We start from the raw sequence: 12,189 nt of genomic DNA on the forward strand, positions 1-12,189 counted from the left end.
AGAACTCACCGCCCTTGAAAACTATGGGTCTCTGTAAACACTCTAATGGGTTGCTTACATTAAGCGACCAAAATTGGTGATTGAATAAAATGTATCCTGAATTTATACTTTAAATGAACTTTTTTGTTATTTCAACCAAAATAAATTTTGCCATAATCTAGATCTCACATAAAGAAGGTGAAACAAAAGTATTGGATGATCTTGATGAAAATCATGAGCAAATCTTCATCTTACTAATGAAAGTAAAAACTGAACACAGAAAAACTTAGCTGAACAGACATAGATCTTACTCAAAATCTTAGATGAAATGCAAACCATAAATCATGGCTCTACGACAATTGGTGGAGGAATAGAAGGAATTATGTGATTCAAGGCACTTTTTAAAAAATGAGATAAAATGAAATTGGACATAAAATGCACATTTTTAAGTATTCTGGGACTAGCCATCCCGGTCAAGGCGAATTATTTTTTCTCTGTGGATTTTTCACACAATATAATGCTCAATTATTTTTTCTGCAAAATGCTCTTGGGGTATTTAGTTTGAGGCGGATATGGACCTATACAGAAATTTTCTTCAAAATCTGAGACCCTTAAGGACAAACACTAAGGTGGAATGACCCTATACACAAAAAAGGGTCTAGTCATTTTTCTATGACCTCTTGTGGGTTTTATGTCTTCTTCACCTTTCAATACATAGGTACTTGGTTTTAGCCTTTGTGATCTTAAAAAATCTCATTTTACAAAAAGAGAAACTTTTTTCCTATAGTAAGTTAAATTTTTTGGGGCCCAAGTCAATTTATCCAGCTCAATGAAGTGTTTCACCCAAACATGAAACTAAATTCAATCACCAAGCCTATGTAAAAAATTTGAATACTGATCTTTCCGTCAACTTTTCCAGTTAACAATTAAACAGAGAATTAAAGAACTAAATATATCTGGACATCAGGCATTACAGAATCTACTCATGCATCGGAGCTCACACCATGCATGTGGTTATCTATGTCAACTCTAAAGATATCTAATCACTACTTTTGTCCACTCAGAATATAAGACTTGGAGTTTCCCCGGATGGGATCTACAAGATGACCACAGGTGAGCAAGTCAACTTCATTGTAAATACTTCTTTTGTGGAAATGAGCAAAGGCCATTCTCAATCAACTCTATCCTTCAATACGGCTGCCCAAGGTGAGTCTAATTGAATACATGACATGCCTAATTTTGATAGATACAGAACGTAAAATTACTGTCCTTTTAAGTTAATACATTAACTTTATACAACAGTTATAGCAATTACGTTATTTTATAACACCTAAAAATCCTTAAACAAAGATATCCATCCCAAATTAAAAAAGAGATTTCCAATTAAAAAATTAGCCACTCTCTTTGCAAAAATATGTCATCATCAGGGATGCTGACTTACAAACAATATTGGGGGAGCCCAAATCGGGGATCTTGCCCCGGGAAATGAGTTTTAAGTTTTTTAAGCATTTCAGAAGAGTCATATGATCAACATTAGAACCCTTATATGTAACTCGAATCTTGATATCTGGACACTCCAGGGAAAATCGACAAGCCAGTCACATTTTTTCCTCACACCCATAACGAATTTTTAAGGGGGCTCAGGCCCCATGGAGTCGGCACCACTGGTCACCATAGAATTTGATAGCATAGCCTTTGATCTCTCATAAAGCATATCACTCACTTATTACCTTTGATTATTTCTCAGAATTAGCTATGCATCAACTTTGAATAACAATGAAAGAACGTAGCTACTACCAGAAAAACATTGCAGGCGACATGATCATGGTGAGGTCTCTGACGTAGGAGAGGAAACAATGGCAATTTTTAAAATCTCGACGTGGGTTACCCCAAAAGCCATTAATATTGACGATCATGGACCGCAAAAATTTTAGTACTTTGACAAGTAAGCTAACCTAAAAATTGGAGGAAGAGGAAGAAAATCTGCCAAGAACAAAAGGCTACGGTGGTCCATTCGCTCAAATTCCTCCATCTCCATAGCCAAATTTGTCATTCATTGCATGTGGCATTCGGCATGATTCTGGGCTGTTTCTGCAGATATGGCCGATTACTCAGCAGACGTCACAGTTTTCAGAAATGAATTTAAGCACTAGAGATGAACAACTATTTTCACGGTTCCTCTTTACCAGCAAAAAAAGTACCTCCAGGATTGAGAGCGTCAAATGGTCCGATAATTTATAAAAACTTTAGAGACAGACACCACACAGACCACTAAACTTCACTCATCCCTTCCCATTCCCGATTTCAAATAACTATCGAATACTACTAAATCGATTTCAATATATTGCGATTGCTGGTATTCGACCACTTCGATAGAATTGTGACATGCTAGCGGGAACTTAGAATTTTCTCATTGAATAGTCGCGGTCATTTTTACCATGAAATAAAATTTCGTCCTAAATTATATCACTAGAATAAAAAAATTCGGTATGTATGATTTTTTAATAGTTTTATTAACCCCTTCGTTTTCAATATATATTTTGCATATCGTGCTCCTATCCTCCATTCATTTTTCTGTGGTCCTTTTTACATGGAATGGTAGGTCATAAAATGATATTTTGCAGTTTTTAATGAACTTATAATAGTGAAATAAAAATTTATTATTATTTCATATAGTAAACATCCAGTACATCATATTTCATGGTACATATATGAATTGTCTACGCGTGTTATTGATGTTTTAACATTTTTAAACTTTCAAAATATTTCAAATGTTCCCCTAAATAGTGCTAAAATTATTAAAATCTAATGATGAGCTACACTTGCCCTTGTACGATTCGGCATCAGAAGTTCATGACGAGCTAGACTCATCATTTCAGCACAAGGGGTTCACACAAAAGGGACAAATATTGAATATAGGGCCATTTATTCTTCTACTTCAATATACCTACTCTACTGAGAACAAGAAATATGGCCATACATTTAACCCTTCAGTTTTTGGTAGCTAAATTGCATATCTTCCACTCAGACCGCGAATCGCAAAGGAGGCCATACTCTTTTCTGCCAGGAGGGCAGAGTAGGTAAAACACCCTTGGAATCCTCTCCCAATCCTTTTCCCGGAGGCCTGTGGGGAGGTTATCAACCCCTAAGTACCAATCAGTGGAATTTTAGATGATTTCATGAAATTATTTCATCAGTAAAAATCTACAAAAGAAATTTTACATGAAGTTTGTTCATAATTTTCTGTTTCATTTGATACTAAACACTAAGAGGATCAGTGCATATTTACCCAAATCATAAAATCTCTTCTATATGTACATTGAAATTCTTGCATCCAGTCTCCAGGGAGAGTTGAGTGGAGAATGGAAGGATAGAACCTCAAGGAAATGGAATGAGACCAACATCAAGCAAATGCGGAACTAGTTTGTGTTAAAAGAGAGCGTTCTGATTCACGAAAGAAAGAGAATTTTTAAAGTTTTTTTCCCAAAACTGAAGCCTCAAAATTAGGGGTGGGGACTATTTTTGGAGGGGGACAATATTTGGAGAAATATGGTACGTGAAAGAGTGGTTCAGGCTCCTTTTGGACAACTTTTTAAACACAAAAATAAAAAAAAATTATAGAATCTTGTATAACTTATGACAATAAATGGTTTCAAAAGACAACATTTGAATAAAAGCAATAATTACTCCAAAACAATCATTGGTGGCAACATAAATAATTTTAGGGCACAGATTTTTTTATAGAATTGTGAAAAAATTAATTTACCTTCTACCACTCAGGCCACATTCATTCATTATTTTGGGTTTCAGACTGGTTTCAAAAAGTGTACTGACTCTGTGCTGTATCAACTTTACAAGCTGGTCTGGTTGTACATTAAAGTTGAGCTATGTGAACTGAGCTAGCAAGACTAATCTAAGATCAGTTAGAAAGCAGAGATAAAATAGTCAGAGATATATTTTATTAGCCATGTATTTTTAATATAAATCCATTCCTACATTTGAATTCTATTCAAAATCATTCCCTATATTGCCAATATTTTACAGTGATGTCGAAGTACGACGCTGAAGGTGGAGAGCAGTCCAATGGCAAAGAGAAGGACCTATGTACGACTGATGATGGGTGGGGGAACGTTTTCACTGTGAGCATAGATGGGCACACCACTTTGTCAAGAACTGAAGACATCAGAGAAGGTGGCGAAGGAGAAGTACCAATGAGAAAACGCTTCCTGGTTCTGAAGCGTAATGGATCTGGTAGCGAGTTTGTGCCAAATAGGGTTATCTGGGATATTCTCCAGCAATCAAAACACCAGAAGGATGTGTCAGTAACGCACTATCCATGTGAGCACTGCAATGACCAGAATTGTCCACAACCCAGTCATTTTTTGGTCATGTTCCATCCAGTTTCAAACAAAGGTAAAATATCGCAAAAAAAACAGGAAATATCTTCATATTAATCACAGCTCACTGCATTTCATGATTGTTACTCTGGGTGGATATATGCACTTTTAGGAAATGGAAATTCTATGCGTCTACTTGTCAGTCCTGTATTTAATATTGGGCATATGATATAAAACTCCAATGCAGTATCAGTTAGCCTTAAATCCCACAGAGAGAGATATCATGTACATCAAGAAACCTAGGTTTTTTTTTGCTCTGCCTGAACTGAGTAAAATTGGGCTTCTCATGATGTTAAGACCAAATAGTTAATTAACGCAACAAACCTGGTTACACCATTCTTCTAAAGAAATATGTGGTTCAGGCTACAGACATAGGAGCCCTTGCCCAAAAAAACAATGTAAACATGGGAAAGTAAAATCACCACTATGCACTACTTGGGCTTAAGCTGCCAATAAGAAGTATAGAGCCCAAATATGCAATACTCAAGCGTATAGGCTTCAATGAATTAAGAGATGAAGTAGCCTCACAATATGATGTCTAATTCTCATAATTCCTTTTTGTGAATTGAAGTATGTACATTTTCCAAGAGTTTCTCTGATTTTAGATTAGAGTTATCAAAAATAAAATTATTTCTATCAACATTGCATACTGAATTGAGCTATCCTAATCAATTTTTATTCATAAGAAACAGTCATTAATTCATATTCATCAATTAATGTCTGACAGCCATTTTTTATTTCGTAAGATATATGTTGAAAATAGCCTACCACTTAAAATCATATTCACTCCATTAAATTGAATGGCTTAGTTAAATCAATATATAATATTTTTTGTTAAATTCTCCATACAGAAAGATACTTTCTTGAGTCAGATATGAAATGCTCTATCACTCGTACCATGGACAACACCAACCTAACAAGGACCACACATTGGTATCCCAAGGTTGAGGGTAGCACGAAGAAACAGGAGCCTCGCTGGTTCTTCCCACTGCCTAAGGCTGACTTTGAAGAGAGTGGATACCCAAAAACAGAAGAGAAGGCTCCACCTGCTTTTGCTTGCAAATATTGCCATCCTGAGCCCCATAAAGAAAGCCGTCATTGGCCCCTGGTGAGTTGTTCACTCCGTCAATCCCCAAAATATCCCCAACTAAATGTCCCACTACAATCAGATTTCAAAGCTTTCATGGGTGAAAAGGCATCTAAATAACAAGACAATAGCTTGGTCTGTATAAAACTTGAATTGCTCAAAACATGACCACTATTTGGGTTTTTAGGCAATTATTATGTATCATTGTTGAATGTTAATTTATTAAGGTCAGTTTAAAGTATACCGGGACTAGCCGCGGTGATAACTTTTACGGGAGTCACCCACAATGCACAATTGTGCGAAAGATCCACAGAGAAAAAATCATTCGCCTTGACCGGGATTCGAACCCGGATCCCCCGATTTCTGGTCGAGTGCTTTAGCCAGTTAAGCTACCGAAGCGTCATTCTTCCCTGTGGATATTTTCGGACACTACCTGACAAGATGTAACTGGACTGCTGAGCATATGATGCCACAAGCAGTCACTTACCGTATTTCTCCAAATATAGTCCCCCCCCTTAATTTTGAGGCTTGAGTTTCAGGAAAAAATTAAAAAAATGGGTTTGAATATAATACCCCTTTACTTTTACCATGGGCATTTTTGGAAAAAAAAGAGGGGACTATATTCGGACAAATACCGTAGTTAAGAATTCAGTGATGAAGGCATCTTGCGCACTTTACACTTTTCCAATGCCAATTTCTATTTACTACCATTGACATTCATTTCAAAGGTATTAATTGAGGTAATTTGACTCCAATACATTGGCATATTAGCATTGAAAAAGATATCGATATACAAACAATATCACGATGAGAGCATATTCTTAAGTTTTTTTAAACCTAGCATGCTTATATATATTATCACTGGAGTGGTCATCTTGATGCCCAAGGTTGAATTCCTTGCCAGCGTAAGCTGAGTTTCCTTGATTCTGCATGCATATATGCAACATTTAAAGAAACTGAGCTCACCTATGTGGCACAAAAAGTCTGAAGGCAGAAAATACTTTTGAGGGTTGTTTCATTTTTGGGGGATTTATATGATGGAGTGGTCTTGAGACCCTCCAAAATATTTCTGGGGGCTTGAGCACCTTGATCGCTCCTTCCCTCCATGCTTGCTATGTACAGTGTTATGGCACAAAACGAGTGAGATAATGACTTTTTCATCAAAAGTACATTTGACCAGGGCCACTGGCATGGGGGAGGTGAGAGTGGATAATTTTGCCTTGTAAGAAGTAGAATATTATAAAGCATTATATATAAAATTTCTTATGACAGCCAGATGCTTTTAGCCTGCTGGTACTGAGGAGCCTGGGATCCCTAAGTAGAGAAGGAGGTGACATTCTGATGACCGATAAGTTAATTTCAGCCTACCTTCAGCTCCAAGAGATGTCAAAAGAGGAGAAAAAACTTTCACACACTTCCAGTGAGGAAATAAAGGAACCTAGATCTACTGAGGTAGATGAAGAAGTTGAAGATGAAAGTATTGAACTTGAGGTAAGATGATCATGATAGTTTCCATCGATTGATGATGAATGCATCACTGTATCTAATTATAAGATCTTTCTTTCAAATCCATCTCTCAAAGGAAAATGAGACCGAAACCTCATTCACGTCATGGCTCGGTTTCTTGAATGAAAATGCTTGGGCCAATGGAGCAAGTGAGATGTACTTCACAGGATTGGAAGTGGAGGCAAGTGCCACTGTGAGTATTATATTCTCAAGGTGCCTTGAAATAACAACAATTTTTAAAGAATAAGATATGAGATAAGGTCCCATTTAGTAATAAATGATTGCATGAAGGCTATAAATATATGTATTGTATAAATGAATTTTTTTAGACTATGCACAATACAGTAAAAGCTGTAACATTGTTATGATTGTAAACATCCCAATTGTGGTCAGTATTTTCCGAAAAAAAGGTGATCACGTTGATCTCAACAATTAAGAGCCCTACTCTCGCTGCACTAAAAACCTTCAACTCTTCAATAATAGCTGCAAAAGGCTTATCAGAATATTTTTCCACATAAAGAAACTAAAAGTTCATCAAAGAATTAAATAGGTGAATTGAAAATTATCAGTCCTTAACCCCCTCAGTGCTATTCTTCTCCCTGAGATACTCGTGAGAAGCATGGAGGGTACTTTAATGAAATGTAGCAATTATAAAAAAAAGTAGGTATAAAGCCATTTTTTTTCTATATGCACATTTTTAAATTGATAAGAAAGCCAATATGTAAATCAGCCCACAGAACTAAAAGGATTAATAAAATAAAATTAATTTCTCATATTCATTTAACTGAGCTGAAGGGAATATTTTGAGGTTAGGAAATATTCTCCTCCTAAGCAAATGAAAGTAAAAAATCAGGAAATTTTTGTTGGCTGAAAGACATTTGGTCTCTCATATAGAAAGCCACTGAATTATTTTCTCTTTAACCTCATTAGGTGGATTCCACCGAAAGTGCGGAAGCAGAGGACAGTAATGCTATGTCACTATGAAGCATCGTTGATGTTTTCTTTGCGAATAAAACCTAAAAAATACAAAGAAAAATCATTTTTTCAGTGTCATATATTTTCAATCCCATTTCTTACTTCTTTTTAATGTTGATGGTGCACATTATAAGTATGTAAAGGGCTATTGTAGTAGCCTATATGAAGATGCTTCACTTCCTATCAAATAAATCTCACAGCAAAATTTTCAATACTTGGACAGAATTTCTCAACAAACAAATGGAGTAGGCCTATCTCCAAAAAAGAATTATGCTTGAGGAGAAGAAACACATACGGCCCAGCATAAAGAATAATGAGTATGCAAAGATGATAATCATGAAAAGGGCTCACTTAGAGAACCAAAGCCATGCATGCACCAACTAAGGACATGATTCCAGTCCCATGCCTTTATTCCTTTAGTTAGTGGCACCACAGACAGGATAGAGAGGATAAAACATGATATTTTCATCAGAGTTTCGTGTAACAGTAAAATATCCACCACAACTGAGTAAATGACTTCAGTACCCTCTCCTATCAGTGATGCATGGAGTTAAATGAAATTATATGCAGCTGTGGCAAGTCATATGTAGGATAAACCAAGAAGGCTATGCAATACCATTAGAAATAATAAGCTCTGACACTGAAAAAAGGCAAGAAGAGTGATACAATCGTCGTTGAACATGCCTCAATGAGGCATATTCAACAACCAGATATAACATAAGACTTCGAAAATTCAAAAGTGCAGCTCCAAGAGAAAAAGACACTTCCCCAGGCTAACCTATGAAGTAGAGGATATAATGAGAAGACCAGACATTATGAATTGAGAGGAAAGCCACATATGTACTTTCCAGCTCACGGTAACTAAGAAGACAGCCTTTAAAGAAGAGTGTTATTTCTCATTGTTCCATTAGTGAGGACCAGAAAATTTGCAAATCAGAATAAACAGCCTAATGGTCATCTGCAGCAAATTAGCAGACATTTCTACCACAGACTGGCCTTGGGATACCCAAAGTATTGTCATAGAAAAGTTGCCATCACCACGATGAGAACGCAGTCGAAATTAAAAAAACAAAGCTAAATGTAGCACATAGATCCTACCCTCACTGACTAACCAGAAATTCCGTTACTATGCAACCAACCATACGTTTAAGTTTGAAGTAATGCATAACCTCAAGGATAAACACACCAAGCTTTTATACATTCATACTTTTACCAAATCAATTGAATGGTGGAGGGGACCTTTGATGGGTACATTGGCAATCATCAGGACCATTTATCCAACCCCATGTTTATACTACCCATCGCTAATAAATAAGGGATAAGAACCCCATGGCAAAAATATACCTAGGTTGTACCCATGCCCAAAATTTCTCAAGTGCCAACATGGCTTCATCCTTGCCCTTTCCTTTTTCATCAAATGCAAGTTGGTGGCGAACAGGGAATAATTGAAAATCAGAGAGGGGGAATTCATTAAACTATACTTTCAGTGCGACAAAAACTACATAATATCTCAATATGCTAACAATATCAGCATAAATGCTTGTAGGGTAGCACCTAAAACAAAAAGTAGCTAAGAGAAATACAAACAAAAAGTTTTGGCAGGGTGGAGTAGTCAGGATTACGGGGTACCCTTGCATTACAAATGCATGCTTCCTATTGAGTACGTTTAATGTGCGAGTTCATTCGAGGACTTAGGTACATGTGATTTCCTAAATTTTGTACGCACATGGTTAAGATAGTTGCAATAGGGAGTCACGGTTCTGGGCAAATATGAATAAACCTGATCTAAGCTTAGCAGATAAAATTTCTCTGGTGGGTTTTTCTCTGTTGGCTGTAGGCATCTTAAATGGCATTTTCAACTAGTCTTAGGGCATAATGATAATAAGATTGGAGTTAATTGGTAATTTTTCTCTTTCTTAATGAGCAATATGCCCTCTCATACCACACTTCATTCCTCATCTCAAATCAAACCATCTTTCATTCACAATTTGACAGCTAAGCCATAGCCACCTAGTTCAGCTCCTTTCCAATATTTATGTATTTAATAAGTACAGGTCTGCCAAACTTGAATTCAAAATTTCCTATTTCTCAGCAAATCCCTGTACTTATGATACAAAGGTCTAGAATACATCCCAAATGTCATCTTTGGTTTTGAAGTGCCACAATATTGACATTAGAAACTTATACGGGATGGAGGGACGCTCACATGGCTGAGCAGGCCATTTTTCAAATATCAATTCCTCTATTCCATGCAATATATATATGTTCAATGCAAAACATATTTTATGTACACTTATACAGCAATGCATATGCAAATGAATTGATTAAAGCATTGCAGATATTTAACAGAATAAATCATTTACCATGACCAGGATAAAAACTGGATCTCCTGAATTTCTACCACCAGCTGTATCATTTAACCTGACAAGACATCTACATGACTTTTCCACTATTGCACTTAATCAGTAACAGCAGATAATTCAGTAAGGGTGCGCAGTTGGCTGCTTCTGCAGTACATAATTTCCTTATAAAAATAGACAACGGTTCTGGGCCTCACTTGATGGAATTCCTTTGTATCAGCGATTAATTAGCATGCAACTCCATAAGGTAATAGGTTAATTAACATTAATGGTTTTGCTGCAGGCCAGCATTATCAGGTGATGCTGCTCACAATGATAATGCAGTGCAAAAGCATTACTAGTACCTATATCTATTACAAAGTGAAATTGCAGCGTTAATTCACTGATCCACAACACGTGAAATAGCTTAGCATCATATGCCCCTTTATAGAGAAAATTTGTTTTCATTAAATGGGATCAAATGTGAGGGAAAAAATGGAAGTCTCAAATTTTGGTAAAAAATAATGAACGCCAGGAGCGAGAACCAGTTTAATTCACAATGCTACTAATGAGTGCAAATAGGCTTTACCTCTAACCCAACATTAATAATGAATGACATGATCTTCATTTGCAAAATGTGTATGTATGTACATACATATTTGAATAACAATTCCTAACAAAAAAATCTGTATGATTGAAGAAAGAATAAAAAGCATCATTTGAATGATTGTGCAAAAATCACAACCATAATAGGGTGGTTTCCTTCATCAAAGAAAACGAAAGGCATTGATGCGATTCCTTACCCACCATTAGTGTATTCATAATATACAAATTATTTTGTTTTAGAAATACCGGGTTAGACGAATGGCAATGGTCCATTTTTATCCTCATTTGAAAAGGGCCAGATTGGCACCCATGCGATGCCACTCCACGTGACGTCACAGGGACCTAGTTTCTATACGAGAAGATAGGAGTTATACGTCGTCTGAGGTTACCATTGCATGCATGAGGCGCAGAGCTCAGGGAAACATGTCTTAACAATCACTTATTAAAACTGGCTAAGGTCGGAAAGTTTTCCTCGTTTGATAAGTTATTAATAATCCTTATTTAAGCCAAGCGCTACCAGTCAGCAGGGTACTAGGCTAGCCGCTAGCAGCCTGCGTCGTATCACCCCTCCTTCTTCCATGGTATCACCGCTAAGCCTCGCCTCAAGGTCACCTCGCAGGGCGGGAGGGGGAACCAGAAATACGTCACGCGGAGAGACTTCCCGACATTCATACTTAAGCGTCGCGTTTTCGCGCGCTTGAAAATTTTCACTTTTCATTTAATCGCGAAAAATAGATATGGTCATTTAAAAATCTAAAAGCGTGAAAAACGTACTCCAGGAGTAATAATCTTTCGATTTAGGCAATAAAAAAATAATTGGAAACCACCCTATTGGCATCCTCCTTATCAATTTTATCTTCTAAATTATCCCACTAGTCTTTCTTTTTATAACTGGAGACCAAACAACTATAAAAACTCTACAATAGGAGCTCATGCCATTATAGGTGCTCATGTTAGTATCATGTTGTGAAGGACATGGCTAATTCCAATTCACCCATTAAATGCCACCACAGCCAACTTAACAATTGGTTCTAAATTTGACCAATGCACATAACTAAATGCAAAGTAACCTAAGTATAATTACAGAACTTAATATATGTATTTAGGTCAGGAGACTAAATGAAGCAGGTCAAGGCTGATGAAAAATTGTCATACACTTAAATATTTAAGCATTGCTCTTTGTGAACAGAAAAATAATGCTCTCAATAAACACGATTCCTTCCATACTTCCATGACCTCTATTTCATTCACGACTGAGAGAGCCAAATAAAACATCACATCAATCACAGTAGCTAATGAA

General features: G+C 36.5%; 1 protein-coding gene across 3 annotated transcripts in view; it reads left to right on the top strand.

Annotated features, from left to right (window-relative positions):
* LOC124159360 (sperm-associated antigen 17-like) overlaps positions 1–8,156 on the top strand; it is a 51,034-nt gene extending 42,878 nt beyond the window's left edge. For all 3 annotated transcript variants that reach the window (XM_046535124.1, XM_046535125.1, XM_046535126.1), the window contains 6 exons: positions 1,044–1,185; positions 4,024–4,392; positions 5,228–5,484; positions 6,736–6,954; positions 7,046–7,162; positions 7,900–8,156. In XM_046535124.1, the coding sequence (XP_046391080.1) occupies positions 1,044–1,185; positions 4,024–4,392; positions 5,228–5,484; positions 6,736–6,954; positions 7,046–7,162; positions 7,900–7,953 (1,158 nt within the window). In that variant the 3' untranslated portion in view covers positions 7,954–8,156. The remainder of the gene's footprint in view (positions 1–1,043; positions 1,186–4,023; positions 4,393–5,227; positions 5,485–6,735; positions 6,955–7,045; positions 7,163–7,899) is intronic.
* The last annotated feature ends 4,033 nt before the right edge of the window (positions 8,157–12,189 follow it).

Source organism: Ischnura elegans, chromosome 5, assembly GCF_921293095.1.
Source record: "Ischnura elegans chromosome 5, ioIscEleg1.1, whole genome shotgun sequence".
Taxonomy (NCBI): domain Eukaryota; kingdom Metazoa; phylum Arthropoda; class Insecta; order Odonata; family Coenagrionidae; genus Ischnura; species Ischnura elegans.